Source organism: Monodon monoceros, unplaced genomic scaffold, assembly GCF_005190385.1.
Source record: "Monodon monoceros isolate NGI ecotype Baffin Bay Population unplaced genomic scaffold, NGI_Narwhal_1 Super_Scaffold_20, whole genome shotgun sequence".
Classification (NCBI taxonomy): Eukaryota; Metazoa; Chordata; class Mammalia; order Artiodactyla; family Monodontidae; genus Monodon; species Monodon monoceros.
In genome coordinates, this window is record NW_021703777.1 from 94,083,777 (window position 1) to 94,102,016 (window position 18,240).

General features: G+C 43.0%; 1 protein-coding gene and 1 non-coding gene across 2 annotated transcripts in view; both read left to right on the forward strand.

Annotated features, from left to right (window-relative positions):
• Positions 1-18,240, forward strand: part of PROM1 (prominin 1) — a 93,037-nt gene that overhangs the window by 57,298 nt on the left and 17,499 nt on the right. The window contains exons 8-13 of the mRNA XM_029235618.1: positions 1,088-1,305; positions 3,675-3,749; positions 5,982-6,045; positions 8,855-9,014; positions 11,369-11,521; positions 17,383-17,506. Of these exons, the coding sequence (XP_029091451.1) occupies positions 1,088-1,305; positions 3,675-3,749; positions 5,982-6,045; positions 8,855-9,014; positions 11,369-11,521; positions 17,383-17,506 (794 nt within the window). The remainder of the gene's footprint in view (positions 1-1,087; positions 1,306-3,674; positions 3,750-5,981; positions 6,046-8,854; positions 9,015-11,368; positions 11,522-17,382; positions 17,507-18,240) is intronic.
• On the forward strand, positions 9,175-9,281 carry LOC114903333. The gene has a single exon (XR_003795715.1). It is a non-coding gene; the product is annotated as a U6 spliceosomal RNA (small nuclear RNA).

Below are 18,240 nucleotides of genomic sequence, written 5' to 3' on the forward strand. Positions count from 1 at the left end.
GTGTGTGTGTGTGTGTGTGTGTGTGTGTGTGTGTGTGTGTGTGTGTGATTTTAGAACCAAGTTTTATGTGGTTGCCAGGGAAAATTGGGAAACCAGTTTTTAAGGGCATTTACACTTTCCTAGCAACATGCAGTTGTGGCCTGATGCCCTGACATCTGTTCTGTGAGCCCGGAAGACTTATTTGCTTAGAAGAAAATCAGTGCCCTCTAATTTAAGTTTCACGCCTTTTACTGCTGTGATTTTAAGTCGCTGTAGAAAAGAGTTGTATTTTTCTACCTCCCAAGTCATGAATATGGATTTCTATACCCCAGAGAAATCAAGATAGCAAACAATTTTTAGGGATCACCTAGTATAAGGATGCGGGACTAGGCTGCGGGACTTCCACAATAAAACAGGTGGACTCACTGCTCTTGAGGAATTTCAATTTGACCGTTCTAATCCCCACATTTTGTGATGAACATGGTGGTGGTTTCACCATTTTTCAGATGAAGACATTGCCAAAGAATGTTCAGGAATCGACTTCCGGTTACACGGCAAGTAGCAAAGTTGGGATCTGTACCTAGACTCGCCTGAATCCAAATCTGTGATCTTAACCATCGCTGTGTCTACTTCCAGCTCTTTGAATATCCATCACCAAAATCCTTCTGGGTGTGATCAGTTTTTATGTGAATTAAAACTGCTTGGGATTGAAGATGCTGGCCTGTCTGGGCTGACCTCTTCAAAGCTAGGCAAGGCTAGGGCGGTGACACCTTTTCCTGTGGCTTCTGCTCCAGTGCTAGCCAGTTAATGCTGTGCCCACGAGTCCCAGTCACATTCCTAGGTTGGTACTCACCCCTGTGTATTTGAAAGAGCCCCCAGGTAGGAAAGCTGAGTTGGTTGGAGTAGCTGGCAGAGGCAGAGAAGGCCATCAATGTCCCTGTATTCCCCTTTCAGACTGCCCCTCACAGCAGGCTCCTCTGGTTGCCTTCCAGTGTCATTTACAAGTTTATCGCAAGTTCCTTTAGGGTGCTTTTGTAGATGAGAAGGGATTTTTCCATTTGCCAGCCCAGTGGGTGCCTCTGTTCTGAAGCGGGCTGTGTTCCTACAGAAATCCAAGAGACCAGAGAAACCCTGGTCGAAGTGAACAGTATCTTAACGGACATGAGACAGTTATCTGCAAATCTTAACAACAGCCTGAGTAACGTTAAAAGGAACCTGGAGCAAGCACTCACTGACCCCATGTGCTCTGTGCATCCGGTAATGACCACTTGCAGCAACATTATGAACTCTCTAAGCCTTCTGAATGGCAGCATCGATTTTGATCAGGTGAGGAGGTAACCTGGCTTCAGGGCAGTGTCATTGGGACAGCTGGGGAGGGCTAAGCATGGGATCACCCATCAGGTGCGCAGTGGCTGGGGGTCTCTGTCAGCCTTCCTGGTTATTTAGCCATCATGTTGGAACGGCTGTAGGAGGAGAGAAGGAATAATGGGAAATACTCCTTGAGAGTTCTCTGCCATCGATTTGATGAAATACATCAGAATGAATTGAGCTTTTTTTTTGTTCAGATTCTTCTTTTTTTAATTTTTATTTTATTTTGACAGTTTGTGCATTTTATAAGATATTGGCTATATTCCCTGTATTGTACAATGTATCCTTGTAGCTCATTTTATCCATAATAGTTGTACCTCTTAATCCCCAGCCCTGATAGTGCCCCTCCCCGCTCCCCACTGGGAACCACTAGTTTGTTCTCTGTATCTGTGATGAATTCAGCTTTAAAAAGGAAAAAGGAAGCAAAAGCCATTTTTCTAGACCTTTAAAAATTAAAATATATATATATTTTTTGTTTTTTTGCGGTACGCGAGCCTCTCACTCCTGTGGCCTCTCCCGTTGCGGAGCACAGGCTCGGGACGCACAGGCTTAGCGGCCATGGCTCACGGGCCCAGCCGCTCCGCGGCATGTGGGATCCTCCCGGACCGGGGCACGAACCCGTGTCCCCTGCATCGGCAGGCGGACTCTCAACCACTGTGCCACCAAGGAAGCCCTAAAATATATTTTTAAATGATAGGCCTAGTATATTAACCACAGGTGCCTAAATATTAGGTAATTTTTCACATTCCCAAAGAGAAGATTAGGAAAAAAAAAAGAATTTGGAGCAACTTGAATATATAAAGTTCTGGGGTATAGATAAAATAATCATGTCTACTCATGATTTTTAATGTATCAATATAGTGATATGTACACATAGCACTTTATATAAAACAATATTTTAATATAGCTAGATTTTTCTGACTTTCACATTTCATGAATCAATTTTATTCAGACACTTCACATTCAACATCTGTGTTGAATCTACTACAATCACTTTTGTTGTCATTGAACAGTTTTTCAGAGTGTAGGACCTATACTTGCATTTAAATTGTTTGAAATCGAGTTCTTTTGGGGGTAACTTTTTTTTTAACATCTTTATTGGAGTATAATTGCTTTACAATGGTGTGTTACTTTCTGCTGTATAACAAAGTGAATCAGCTATACATAAACATATATCCCCATATCTCCTCCCTCTTGTGTCTGAGGTAACTTTTAATTTTGATGGGATTTTAAAACATGCAGAAAATCTGCAAGATTAGTGTACAAGGAAGCCCTGTTTACATCTCTTACCCAGATTCACCAGTTGTCAACACTTTGCTCCCTTTGCTTAATGGTATTATTTTATACATTTATCTATGTATCTATCATCTATTTGTATTATCGTATGTATGCGTACAATACTATGCATTTTGTCCTTTTCTCAATCATCTGGAGGTGAGTTGCAGACATTATGCCCTTTTACCCTTAAATATTTCAGTGCATTTCCTAACTTTACATAACCATTATGATTACCAAAATTAGGACATATGACATTGACCCAATACCACCGTCTAATCCACAGTTTATATTCAAATTTTGCCGATTTTTCTAAAAAATGCTCTTTAAAAAAATTTTTTTTTTCTTTTCTCCAGTTTAAGGTCCAGTCTAGAGTACACATTGTCTCTAGTTGTCATGTGTCTTTAGTTCCTTTAATCTGGAACAGTTTCTCAGTCTTTTTTCTTTAGCGACATTGACATTTTTTAAGACTGTAGGCCATTTATTTTATAGAATGACCTTCGATTTAGGTTTGTCTGATGTTCCCTCATGATTCGATGTGAGTTATGCCTATTTATCAGGGATTTCACAAAAGTGATGTTGTGTCCTTCTTGATACGTTGTGTCGGGAGGTCCATGATATTTGTCCCAGAATTGGTAAGAGGTAGAACACGTTAAATCCATGTATAACACTATAAATGAAAAACTTATTTTTAAGTTTTTTTACAACCACTATTACATGTTTTTTTAAAAGGTTGTTTACAACTGTATTCAACAATATTCAGTACCTGAAATTGTGAGGTCACGCACATTCAATCTGTGTTAAATTTCTCGCCCTTATTTTTAGCTGACTGCAATAAGAGACCTTCAAACATCGAAAATTAGTGCTTGTAGAGTCCATTCCGAGCTAATGTGTCTGCCTCCGACAAAACACTATTGTTCAAAGGAAACTTAGATCACACCCTATAATATAGAGACTTCAGGACTTGGATTTAAGATGATTCCCTTTTTTATGACAAATAATTTGGGGGGGGGTAATCACCTTGCTTTATGTCTTGTTTTACAAAATTTCAGCTCCCATCTTTGGATGAACAAATTGGTAACCTTAATGATACTCTTCAAACAAATTTGTCCAGCCTAGTCCAAAAGGTATGTTTTTTGGGAAAAAAATACATTAGATTATTTTAAAGAATAGAATAGTACATAAGGAAATAGGTAACAGCAAAAAAACAGTGAAATTCTGGACAGGAGTTGCCAAGAAGGGTGATAGATGTTATCCTCCAGGTAATTTTGTTCATTCCCATTCAAGAATTTTTTATTATGCATCTATTGTATGCAAAGCACCTTGCTAGGACCATAAGAGATAAAAAGAAAAGCATGATCTCATCTTCCTCGGGCTCAGAATTGGATGGGTATAGTGTTGGACCCCATGCTGATTCTGACACAAGATGCTCTCCCACTCTGCCGGTGAGTCAGCCATGTTGATTTTGTTTCTTCCCGCTTCTGCTCATGTGTACAGGCTGTGTGCTCTGCCTGGCACTCTCTTCTTTCTCCCTCTCCTTTGCCCAGCTTCTTGGGCTACTAGGGACTAGTTACTTTAAGCTTTATATATCACTTTTTTAACGAGACCTTCCCTGGGCATCTTGACCAGATCAAAACCTCTTTTAATACATTCTTACAGCATTGCAAATATTCTTTGTTAAGTTCCTCACAACTTTGATTATTGCTTTCATGTCTTGATTGTGCCACAAGACTGTAAATCCTAAAACAGGAAGGGGTCACATTGATCTAGAATACTGTGATTTCCCCAGTAGCCTAAAAGGAAGAGAATAGCTTTATTCTTGACTCTGTCTTTTAGCATGGGTATAAAAAAGTCATCAGATATCTATTAAACACTCATCTACATATACTAACAAAGGAAGTGTCCCCTTAAACAAGTCATTGAAAACTCCTGGTCTTTGCTGTCTGATGTCACCTCATTTGTCAAATGAGGGAATTGAACGAGGAGATCTGTAAATCCTCTTCCAGCCATTAAACCTCTTATGATGGGTCACCTCTCCAAGTCCAAACACAGATAAATGTAGAGGGGTCAGTTATACCAAACCAACACAAGCACCAGTGTGCTGGGTGGTTTAGTTGCCTTTGAGGAAACAGAAGTCATGAATGTTCTTTTTATGGCATTGCTGTTGCTAGGCTAAAGTGGAAACTTGTTGGCACCATAAATCTTATAAACTTTGTAACTTAGATTGGACTGCTATAAAAGAATATCATAGAGTAAGTGGTGTATAAACAACAGAAATTTATCTCTCACACTTCTGGAGGCTCAAAGTCCAAGATCAGTTTGCCAGCAGGGTTAGGTTTTGATGAGGACACTTTCCAGGTTGCAGACAGCCATTTTCTCATTGTATCCTCGCAGGGTGAAGAGAGCTCTCTGGGGTCCCTTTTAAGAGGGCACTAATCCTCTTCATGGGGGCTCCACGCTCATGACTTAACAACCTTCCAAAGGCCCCATTAACATCACACTGGGGATTAGGATTTCAACATATGCATTTTGGGGAGATAGACATTTGGCTCATAAGAGGTTGTAATCACTTCAGTGTTCCCTAGCAGATGTCTGAATATGTCAGCAGACAGTGAGAAACACAAATTAAGCCCCTTCCAGAGGAAAGGCTGTGCTGAGTAGTTGAGTTGCTTGGAAATAATGACATTTTCCTGTCATGGATTTAGCTCCAAAGTGATATAGCTTGGCATGGCTGTTTGGGTTTTCGTTTTAGCCTCACTACAATTTGTATTCTTTCTAAGTTGTGTTTTAGGGCATTACTATTTTCTATGAGACTAGATCTCCAATTTTATTGTGTAATTGGGCTGGAAAGTAAGATTCTATTTTTAGAAATTCACTTTATAGCCGCACATGGTACATGGTACAGATCAGGGTTTCTTAACCTCAGCACAATTTGGGCTGGATAATTCCTTGTGGTGGGGCCTGTGCACTGCTGGATATTTAGTAGCACCCTGGCTCGTGCCCACACAGTGCCAAGAGCACCCACACAACTGTGATAACCAAAACGTCTCCAGACATCTCCTGGGGGACAAAATTGCCCCCAGTTGAGAAACACTGGTATAAATACATGGAAGCTTTTAACATGAGTTAAAAGTTAAAAACTCTTAATATGATCTTCAACAGATACAATTTAAGGCAAGTCCTCACTAAAAGGGAGTTTTTTTCTAGACTTTTAATGACTGTATCATGATCCTTTCGGCCTTAAGATGAAGGTTACATTTTAGTGTTGCTTCTCTGCTCCATTCTAAGCTTACCATGAATACTAGTGAACTGCTCTTCTACTTACACTGTATATCCATTGATTCTGAATTATTTTTTAGGGCTATAGATCTTTCAATGCTATACCTGGGATAGTGCAGAATGAAACCGTGAACGTCGTATCAGGTGAGATTCCCAAATGGAAGTAACTGTGTATCTCTTCTTGTTAAGAATTGGCTGGTTAGTACAAAGAAATGTATTGCTAAGAATTGTTCTTTTTCCCTCTTAAAAAAAACATTCTCTCACTAAAACCTTAAAAACTAAATGAATATTTCAATTGTGCTACCTTCACCAACTGATGTCGGTTTAAAAAAATAATAATCCTATCAAACGCTGACTACCATCCTTCTGTGGCTGGAAGCTTCAGGGCCGAGGGCCACACTGTGATAGCAGCCTTCATCAGGAGCTCTCAGAGCTGACAACAGCCATAGTTTATGACTTGGAAGCTCACATTTTGATTGTTTTCACTGTGAATTTATTTTCTAAATGAACTTAAAATTGATTTTTTAAAAAGAATACTCTGTCTAGGGACTTACTTTGTCTCTTTAGGAAAATGTTCATATGCCTCGGAGGCTGATGTAATGCTACTTTAGGGTCTTAAGTTTGCTTACAATTTTGGAGAGACAGAACTGAGGTCTGTCAGTTGAGAGAGTTCCACTGGTCTCAAACGACCGAATCACGTTGAATTCAGGTTATGGTATCTGGGGTGAATGTACAGAGAAAGAATGCAGTATAAACAGTTCTTTATGCAGGAATGGGAAGAAACCTGGGTTGTTTGCTAAGGGAAGACATCTCTGAAGCTATGTAAGACTATCTTCTCTCTGTCTCTTTTTTTAAAATCATCTCAGGGCTTCTTTTTATCTGTTGACTAAGTAGTTTTAAAATGTTGTGTTAGAGGTATTTGATTTTTTTTTTCCCTAATATTATTCTTTCAACCCATTAAGACTTGGGTAAAAAGGATTTTATCCTACTACATAGTGCTTTGGAAGTTTTGTGGGTTCCCTTCTGATTTAAAATATTATGATATTCAAAACAGAGTTCACGCTTTCCTATGCTAGCATCTGGGGGCTAACCCACGCTGTACATCTGATAACCACCTGCTTACTAATCTCTGTGTTTACTTTTTTGTTTCCCCTTTCTGGACCTCTTCTGCCAATACGTGCAGCCCTCCCTTGTGAGTCTGGCCAAGTGAGGCTTGCAGTTCACGTGAGCGAGGCCGGGTGTACACACTGTCATCACATAAACACGAGCCAGAGTTTTCCTGAACCTCAGCAAGTGCCGCCCCATCAGACTGAAGACCAAGCGCTGGTTTTTATGTCTTTCCAAAACCAATAACCCTTAGCTTCCATGTTTTGGGCATTAGGTCCTACCCTGCACACATATTTTGAGTGCCTACTATGTGCCAGGCACTGCTGGGCTCTGGGGATGGTAGATAAAGAAGGCACGACCCCTGCCTACCCTTCAGCTGGGCATGGATACAGATGCCCTTTATCACCCTCTGGGAACCTGGTGAGGTGTGTGCAAGGGATCCGAGGTGGGGAGAGGGTAGCAGAAGGCTTCCTGGAGGAAGCGACATCCAAACGGAGGCCTGAAGAAGGCACCAGCCCCTTAAAGACCCACCAAGGCTGTGGAGTGTAGGAGGGCAGTACAGCCTGAGGATCAGAAGGGGCTCGATTCTGAGTTGAGGAAACTGTGTGTAGGAGAGGGGACGTCTACATACCACATCTCTCAAACCCCCAGAATTCCCAAGGTTAAAAAAGAGACCTGCAGAGTTACCTTGTGGAGGGTCCTGGGGTCTTGTGGCACACGAGCCATTTGGAGGAGACATCGAGCCACTGTGAGCTCTCCTCCTATGAGCTCTCCATGTGAACCACAGGCTTTGAAAAAAAATTCCCACCATTGTTATGTAATTTCCTTTTGGACAAGGCTACCACCTCCCCTAAGTTCACAGGGAGCCCTGGGATCGAATTGTGAGCCCTGCCAATCTTGTTTCTGCTGCTGCAGAGACATTTATCCGCCTTTCAGGATCAGTGGACCTTGAACCAATTAGTATGTTTTTGCTATGTCCCTGTCAAGAATCACAGTGGATAAGGCCACCTTCAGATCAGGTGTGAGTGTTGGACCACGTGACAGCTCCCACCCCTGGTGGCTTTGATCCCAGGACCTGCCATGATGGTCAGACACTGTCCAAAAAACTGGAACTTACCTCCTCTCTGACAGATTAATAGAAACTATTTGACCGCTGGGAATACTATTGCTTTTTGCATGTAAGAGACACAGGTGTGCTTTAACAAGTCTCAATTTGTATGAGTCAAATAAAATTTTAACAAAAGTGTCACCTGGGGTCACTTGTTCAAAAAATTGGTCGTGGAGAATTACTGTCTTCCTGAGTACCATTTCGTAGATGGAGGAATTGTTATATTATTAAATTATTTTTGGAAAATCATTTAACAGAAGCTTTACAGTTAGATAAACCCGAGTTTTCATCCCATTTCTAGTGCTTTCTGAAAAAGAGACATATGGGCAAGTGATCTAACCCCTATGAGCCTCAGCATCACTGTTAGTGAAACGGGAATAAGAAATGGGTTAACATTTATAAAAGTGCCTGGTCCATTGTAGTGGCACACAGTACATTTTAATCACCCGATCCATTTTTTTCTTTTTTTAGTGAAATAAGTAGAAGAAAACTCTGGCTTGATTTCAGCACCATGTCATTTAAGTTAGCTCTCATAGCTTGCTCTTTTGTTAAGTAATTGCTTTTTGATGGGCTTAGCTACATTCATGCTTGTTGTAGAACCTTTTCATATTTTAAACACATACATAAATAACATGGGAAAAACTAAAAGCAGTTCAAGCTTTTCACTTGAGTTCCGAGACAAAGTTTCTCGTCTCCTCTAGGTTTGAAAATGCATAACTGAGGCATCTTTGTTTTCAGATGTCAAAATGACGTTGGATTCCATTGGTTCTGATATCAAAAATATAAGCAAAAATATTCCTATTCAGGATAAGCTGTCAAATTTCATTCGTTACCTTAATGACACTGAAAATTACATCCACCACCATTTACCCACTTTGGAAGAATATGATTCATACAGGTGAGTGCCTCCTTTGAGCTGGTACACTAAAGAGTGAAACTTGCTATGGAACGGGAGAAAAATTTGACAATATAACCAGGATAATCTTATGAGAGCAAATTGTACAAAGAGGCCATAATGTGATATGTATTCACTCTAGTTTACGTTCAAAAAAATTGAAGTGTTCACTTCGGCAGCATGTACACTAAAATTGTAACTATACCAAGAAGACTGGCATGGCTGCTGAGAAACGATGGCATGCAAATTCATGAAGCATCCCATATATATATATATTTTTAAAATTAAGGACTGAAAGTTCTTGAGCCAAATAGTCAATTACTTGCAGTCTTGATGTCATCCGTGGCTTCCGAAATCTTGGTTATAATTATCTAAGGCATGTAACAGGATTTTAAAACTTAAAAGGAATTTAAAAGGGCATTGGGATAATCTTTTTCTTTTTGTTGGTTTATAAAAGAAATATGTAGAGGTTGATTCTTACAGAAAGAGCATCCTTGAAACCAGTGAATTGGGTGAAGCTGCTGTCGTTCCCAGCTCTTTGCCCTTCAGAAACATGCTAGTGGTAGGGTTTGGCCTTGGGAGGTGATGGTGGACATAGATCTCAGACAAGAGTGCTGGAGAAGGCAGGACTTAGAGACTCAAGGCATTTCCAGGCTCATGTGAGATGTAAGACATACTCTCCGCTCTGAAAGGCTCAGCCCCACGACCGCCCACTGGAACTATTCCTACTGCTCAAACCCACGGAGATTCTGGACACTCCCATTCCTGTTCAGGTTATTTATTATGCAAGAACACAAGATAAATAATAAAATAATAACAATAATTGCTAGCCTTTAGGGAAGAGTCACAATGTGCCTGCCACGTGCTGTCCACATGGCATCTCATTTAATACTCAGAAAAATCTCCTGGGTTGTGTTCTGTTTATAATCCTGTTTCTTAGAGGCTCAGGGAGGTGAAGTGATTTTTCAACTCCCACCTGACTATGCCCTTAATTATCAATATGCCATTTCCTACTGTGTGGCTTGGCCACCCCAGCAGGTGTCGGAACAAAGATAGGATAGACCCTTTCCCAATGAACTTACAATCTCAGAGGTCAGACTTTCACAGACGAAAAGAATGGTACAATGATCTGTCTACACACCAGCTCCCCCTTCCTTCCACCTTCCCCTGCCCTGAGACTATAAGTTTATTTTAAAAAGAAATTTAATGAAGCAGACGAGGCTTGCATTAACTGTAAAGGATTTCCGGGGCCGGGTTCCATGGCTTATTTAATTTTGTGTCCTCAGTATCTGGAACAAAAAGTCACAGAATGGGTGCAGGTGGTTATTATAATTATCGAGGTTTTTTTTATAGATCTTTATTGGAGTATAATTGCTTCACAACACTGTGTTAATTTCTGTTGGACAACAAAGTGAATCAACCTTATGCATGCGTATATCCCCATATCCCCTCTCTCTTGAGCCTCGATCCCGCCCTCCCTATCCCACCCCTCTAGGTCGTTACAAAGCACTTAGCTGATCTCCCTGTGCTATGCGGCTGCGTCCCACTAGCTAACTATTTTACACGAGTTTGTTCTTAGTTGAATGAAAAACTGTAGTGACAGTTTGTTTTATAGTGTTTTAAAGGTTGGGAAGCATTTCTACCCTTGAATGCTCCTGGGTTGCTGAAAAAGTTTGATGTACATTCCGGGAATGCCAGTAAGACCTGATTGAGGATCCATTCTCCTGAAACGTCTCACAGGACCATTACAAAATCGAGACTTGCATTCTGCAGGCGTTCGATTTAGGATGCTCCTAGAATTCTAAAATATTCAATGCACTCATCACATAGAGAGTGCCTGGCTCAGTAAGGAACACAATTCACTCCCCACCGCCCCCAAATATTCCTGCAACCACAAAACATTTTAGATAAAAGACCAGAGGAAGGAGACCCCAATTTCCTTATCTGTTGTCTAATCATGATCTGTCTACATCTCATCATCGTTACAATAAGCACTTACAGCCTCAGGAACCTTGAAAGAACTTAACAAACCTTAAGGGACATGGTTATCGGTAGCCTTGGAGAGGTTGAGTCAACCCTGCTTCTGGGCCCTGTGGAGGTAAGGCAAAGGAAAGAAACGACAATCCCATGACCACTGAGAGCTCTTTGAAACCAAGATAAACACTGTCTTGGTTGGATTGGAGGACTAGGGGTGAAAAGGGGTCTTTTCACAGCACTCTCACCCTCTGAGGAATTAACAGAGGAATCCGATATTTGATTGCCAAGAGTTTTTCAACCACTCCAGCCCAGGTCTAGCAGCTTTTGTGTTGTGATGATGTCACCTGTTACGTTTGCTAACACTGTGTTTGCTCCACCAGGTGGCTGGGTTCCTTGGTTGTCTGCTGTTTACTGACCCTCATAGTGATTTTTTATTTCCTGGGCTTGTTGTGTGGCACGTACGGCTACGACCAGAATGCCACCCCAACCAGACGAGGCTGCGTCTCAAACACTGGAGGCATCTTCCTCATGGTGTGAGTGTTGGCTCTTCCTTGCCGTGTGTGGGGGATGCAGGGAGGTAACTCTGGTGTGACAGGGACCTGGTGACCTCTGGTAAGCAGTCTGGGCTCCAGTGATGTAGGGCTGGTGTGACTACTTTCATCGGTCTGGGAAATTCCATTAAGCATGAAAAGTAAAGGAAACTCTAGATTGGTTGCACTTTGATTGACAAGCTTAAAAGCTGATAGCTCTTTAAAGCAGCTATCAGGGAAATTATTTCCAGTTTGCTTTCTCAATTCTCATTGTTTTTCCCCATATCTATGTATCTACCTATCTATCCATCCATCCATCCATCCATCCATTCATTCACCATACTTGCTGAATATTGACCTGACAGACAGACACTGTTCACTCTGAAACTTGATTTAGAACAGAGGTTGCCTACCTGGCACCCTTGGAGGTAAACAAGTAGCCTACATTAGTGATGCGATCAGGTGTGAAGTACCAGCAAGTGGTGAGCCTGCAGTGGACTGGAGCAGTTATCCCCATTTCAATTACATTCACATCCAAGTTCATATTTTTGGAAAAAAAAACAACAACCTTTATAGGGTATAACGAAGCAGAGGGGGCATGAGCTGGGTGGAACTGGAGTTGGAGCCAGTAATGTAAACCAGTAACCAGGGGTAAAAGCTTCAAATGCTCCCTAGAGGGGAATCCGTGTGAGTTCCAACTCGATATTCTCTTTTCTGATAAGCTTCATGGAGAACCAGCAGCGAGGGGTGTGATGGGGCTCGAGGGGAGTGTAAAGATTTGGAAGAAGTCCTTTGGGCAATAGAGAATCAAAACCACAGCCATTTCTTTGCTTATGTCACTAGTGACATGCATTACCTTGCTTTTTTAAACTTTGGGTCACTATAATAATCATGCTGCTTATGAGCTGTGATCCTAAGGCCTTTCCCTTAAACCTTCAGTCTCCACTATAGTACACTTTACTAACATTAATACAGGCACATGAGTTTTGTTTTTTTATTGAAGTATAGTTAATTTACAATTTGTGTTCATTTCTGCTGTACAGCAAAGTGACTCAGTTATACACATATATACATTCTTTTTTTATATTCTTTTCCATTATGGTTTATCACAGGATATTGAATATAGTTCCCTGTGTATACAGTAGGGCTTTGTTGTTTATCCATTCTAAATGTAGTAATTTGCATCTACTAACCCCAAACCTCCCAGTCCCTCCCTCTCCCTCCCCAACTCCCCCTTGGCAACCACAAGCCTGTTCTCTATGTCTGTGAGTCTTTCTGTTTCGTAGATAAGTTCATTTGTGTGTGTGTTTTTTTAAGTGAGTTTTAAAAATAACCTTAAAGCTAATGACATGGGAGTCTGCCAGAATTGGACAAAATTGGACAGAGCTCCACACACGGAAAAGCCTATTTGCTTACATACTTAAACTTAAGAAATTAAGCCAGCAAGGAAGAGTATATGTGCCCAACCTTTTTGTTTAAATGTACACAGCTACAGACAGAAAATTAATTTAATGTTCAGAATTTAATAATCCTGACACTTGGCTGTTTGTCAGTGTTTTGATGGTGAATTTATATATTACATACATTTATGTATTACATCTATCTAATTATTTGAAAGGAGGGCGTAACTTGCTCTGAAAAGGTACAAGTTTCATAAAATTCTATTCCACTTTTAGGGATGAAACCAAAAAATGTGATATCTAGCTTCAAAGAATAAAAAATAAGAGAGTCATGAGTAAATTGGTGGAGGCTAAGAGCAACTTCAGTTTGGCTGTAATACTCACTTCTGCAGGTTAAGGAATCTCTCTAAAGGGTTAAAGTCACATGGAAATCTATGGCTTAGGAGCCGAAGGATTTATCTCAGCAGTGGGGAAAAGGCTGGTAACTAAGCTGCTGTCAGATGCATTTTGGGAGGTCTGCAGACTGAGATTTCTGTACTGTCGAAGCCTACCACTCATCATGGCTTGCTTTGCTATGCTTAGCAGAATTCTCCATCTCTCTCTTGAGACATCTGGTAAACAACTGGATAGACTAATCAGACTAACTAGAGGAATGCCGTTTCTTCTTTATAATTGTTTACTTGCTCGTAGAAATGAGAAAGAGTATATTTAGTTCAGCTTCAGCCAAAACACCACCTGCTCTTTAAAAACGGTGACGTTATCCAATCAAGAGCATGGTCTCTTTAACAGCTAAGCAAGAATCCTTGCCTCCCAAGAGGATCCTAGTGAAAGACCTGGAAGGAGGGAAGCAGAGAGTCCTGGCTCCTATCCCTTGTCTTCTGAGGGTCCAGGGAGCATTTTAGGGGCTGAATGGGATGCAGTGGTGAACGTACATCTACGGGGGGAATATGGATGGTTTCCCCGGAGATAAGGAGACCTAATTAAGGCAACCAGAAGACAATCTCTTGTACCAAAGACCGTTATAAAACTTCCAATTTTAGCTCTTGAAAACAATGCCCAGATTATCGAGACCTCTGAAGAGAAACTAAGATCACGTGTTGCCATGGGCATATTACATACGGCTGGTGGCAGTTTCAGTGGTTATAGATATTTCAGAGAGCAGTTTGTCAGGCTATAGCAGGTCATTCCCATTTTAGGGAATTTATTTTGAGGCAGTAGACCAAACTATGGGAAAAGCATTTTGAGCAGAGACGTGTTTTTGTGGTGTTAGTTGTGACAGTGAGGCATTCGAAGTGGCAACAAGGCAGCCACTTTGGAGGCTGGAGTAGATTATGTGGCCACTGAAAGGATAGAGAGGTTGGCTGTCCTGGGTGGCTGACGAAAGTTTCTAAGATGTTCGACAAGGGCCCACAAAATTATGCACGTGTTTTTTGTTTTTTTTTCTGTTTTTTTTGGCGGTACGCAGGCCTCTCACTGTTGTGGCCTCTCCCATTGCGGAGCACAGGCTCCGGACGCGCAGGCTCAGCGGCCATGGCTCACGGGCCCAGCCGCTCCGCGGCACGTGGGATCTTCCCAGACCGGGGCACAAACCCGTGTCTCCTGCATTGGCAGGCGGACTCTCAACCACTGCGCCACCAGGGAAGCCCAATACATGCATATTTAGAAAACAAAGGCTGGAAATGTTAACAGCATGCTCTTTAGAGTGGTGGGGTTGTTTTGAAGTGAAGTGTTCTCTCAGAGGTTTGTAACTAACACACACACACACACACACACACACATACACACACCCTCTGATGCCCACAGTTAGAAGCCTGGTGCCTGGCAGAGCCTTCACACACCTTCCCCTTCTTCACTCTTTCCCTAACGCAGTAACCCTGTTGGTCTGAGAAGGTCCGAAGGGACTTAGGGCTCCACCAGCAAACATTCCTTGCTATTTATTTCAGAGGAGCCGTGCAGATGTTTCTAATTATGCCTTGAGCATTTGCACTGGGGGGAGCCATGCCCTTTGGGAACGTTGTGATTGAGAGCATCAGCCTGCACACTTCCTAGGGTCCTTCCTGGTGTGCACCAGCGATGGTACAGGGTTTGGCTCTTCCATCTAGACTGATTTAAGAGTTTGCTCCCTCTGTGTCTCCAGCGGGGCCGCTGGGCACTGCTAGAGAAAAGTCATACAGCAGAGCACACTAGGATCCCTACAGAATTGTGATTCCCCACCTCACATGGACCCTCCACAGCCCTTCAAGTTCCTTCTTTCCTCCCTCCCTCCCTTCCTTTATTCTGCGATTGTCTTTCCACTCTGATGCATCCATCCTCCTTAATTTCCTTTTCTCTTCGCTGATGGGCTTACCTTTCTCTTCACGGAGAAAATAGAAGCCATCATAAACTTGCCACCCCCAAACCTCTGAAGGCACCTGTGCTCACAGGCACGGGAAGACAGAGGCAGAAGGGTCTCTCCCATCTAGGCTCCCCCACTCCCCAGCATCCCCGCTGTGCTCTCAGCCCATCCCCACCCACCATCCCGAGGATGGAACAAAGCCTCCCTTCTTTCTCCTGCGTCTTCATTCTCTTCTCCTCTCCTAGACTTTCTTCTCAACACTTACACATGTTCTGTTCTCTCCCCTCCTTAAAAACCAAAACAGAAAACCCCTACCAACACCCCTTCTTCCATCTAACTCCACTCTCTGCACAGACGTCTCAAAATAAAGATCTGTGCCTGCTGCCCGTCTCCTGCTTTCCCACCTCCGGCCCAGCCTACACCACTGTGGCTTCGTTGCCGGCCACTTTCAGGTCAGCAGTGACTTCTGTGTCTCCAGTACAGTGGACTTCTTCGAGTCCTTCTTGACCGTGTCCTCACAGCAGTGACTGGAACAGCTGCCACTCCTTCTGCAAACACTCCTTCATACCCCATCAGTGACCTCACACCCTCATGGTCTCCTTCCCACCTCCCTGACCCTTCATCTTGGTCTCGTTTGCTGTCTCTCTCTCCACCACCTGTTCTCCAAATGGTGGGGTCCCCCAGGCCTAGTCCTAGGCTGCTTCTCCCTCCAACCCCAGCCCCAGGGATCAGTCATCATTTCTAAGCCACTGACTCACTAAAGTAGGTCTGTAACCCAGGCATCTGCGCTCCAAACACCTGGCGGACTCCTCCACAGCATGTCCTCTGAGATGTCTCCCAGGCAACGTGACCAGAAGCCGATCTTCTCTGCCCTCCCTGTCCCTGCTGCTGACAAGCCCTGGTGCCCCTTGCCCTCCCTTTCCTTCACCTCCAGCGCACGTCTTCAGGACGTCCTGCTGCATCTGCCTCCCAGGTCACACTTCTTTCACCCGCTGGCTCCCCTCCACTACCGCCAGCTGCATCAGGCCACCATCTGGGGCTAGAAGCAGCCTCCTTTGTGGCATCCTCCTCCACATGGGCACCTGTCCCTCCATCCTTCACGCTCTGCCAAGAGGGCTTTTCTTCAGAGAGAAATGGGGGTGTGTTCCTCCGGTGCTTAAAGGTCTTCAATAGCTTTCCCTCCCTGCATCCCCCATGCCCCACCCAGCTCGCCCCTACCTGCCTCTCAAGCTGCTGTTCACAGCTCGTTCTCTGCCATCTCTCTGGATGCAGAGCTACGTCAGTCCCTTTCAGACTCCCAAGAGTACATTTCCTACTGTCAACTGAAAAAAATGTACAACCTGAAAGCTGAGAATGTTTTATTCGGCAGACAAAACTGAGGACTTAAGCCCAGGATGCAGCCCCTCGGATCTCTCTGAGGGACTGCTCCATAGAGGTAAGGGAGGAGCCCGGATACAGAAGAGTTTCTGCAACAAGGACCAGGTGGTAGGAACATCAGAAGGTGACTGTTCATTAAAGAAAACCAGACATCCCAAGTTAAGGAATTTAGCACTTTTCTATGTATGGAAGATGCAAGAGTCTGGGCTCACTGAAATCATTCCTTTGCCCTGCACCTCAGCTATCTGGGGCCAGCATCCTGCACTTCATCTTGAGTCTCTCAAGGTGCCCCCATTGGAAAGGGGCTGCAGTAGCTGATGACTTGATGGTGGGCATCCTGTTTTTATCCTGAGTTCCCTCAGTGCTCACTGATGGAGCAGATAGAATGTGGTGGATTGATGGCTGCAACATCCTTTGTTTACTGATATGTCAGGCAACATTTTTTCATTGACACTGCCTTACAACCTCCTCCCTCACTGGAAAGCCTTGGTTCACTCAAATGACTCCAGAGCCCATGTCTGAACCACCGTGCTGGGCTTGCAAGCAAGCGAGGGACTCGGTCCTAAGTGTTCCCTAAACAAGCGCCTGGTACTTCCTGTCTGCACCCCTCTGTAGGCCGACCCGTTTAACCTGCAGAAAGCTGAAGACTCCAGGTCATTTTATACATTGAATAGGTAGAATGGGTAAGTACTAGTAGGTAATATTGAATAATTCCTTGTAGAATTATTCACTTTATTTCTATTTTTTTCCAGCGGGGTTGGATTCAGTTTCTTCTTTTGTTGGCTATTGATGACCATCGTGGTTCTGACTTTTGTTGTTGGTGGAAATGTGGAAAAACTGGTCTGTGAACCTTACCAAAACAAAATGTTATTCCAGGTAAACATGGTTTTTGTGCCCATTATGAAGAGCTCGAGCCAAAACTTTTATTTTCCCCTTTCTTGTGTGTTTCTCCGAGAGCAAAAAGATGAGCAGGTGGTTTGTATTCAGTAGGTTGAGATTCCATCTATTTGTCAGAGCAAAAAAATATGGCAGTACAGTTGACCCTTGAACCACAGGGAGTTAGGGGCGCTGACCCTCCACGCACTCAAAATCTGCATACAATTTATATTCAGCCTTTCGTATGCATGGTTCCTCCATATCTCCTTTCTTGGATTCAACCAACCTTGGACCGTGCAGTACTGTAGTATTTACTACTGAAAAAAATCCTCTTATAAGTGGACCCTCGCAGTTTAAACCCATGTTGTTGAAGGGTCGACTGTATTTTTTTTTTTTTAATGTAAGTGAAATCAGTACCGGGAATTAAGGCTTGCTCGTCAATGTTGATTGTAATATTTGGGGAGAATACAGCTCTCCTCAGCAGTAGCTCCCAAATGCAGAACCTCAGAGGATAAGTTCCCGGGTTCCTTCTATACCTCAATAGGTTTCTGACATTTCACATAACTTCCCAGATGACAGTTGCCCACACAGATGGTTTGAGGGTCGTAAATTTGAAGTGAAAGAGACTGATAAATGACACACCTCATAGCTGAGGGTTGTCCCTGGTGGAAATCTGACGAGGTGGTTGGGAATTGAATTCAAGCTTCACTTTCTCCATCTAAGACCAACTACTT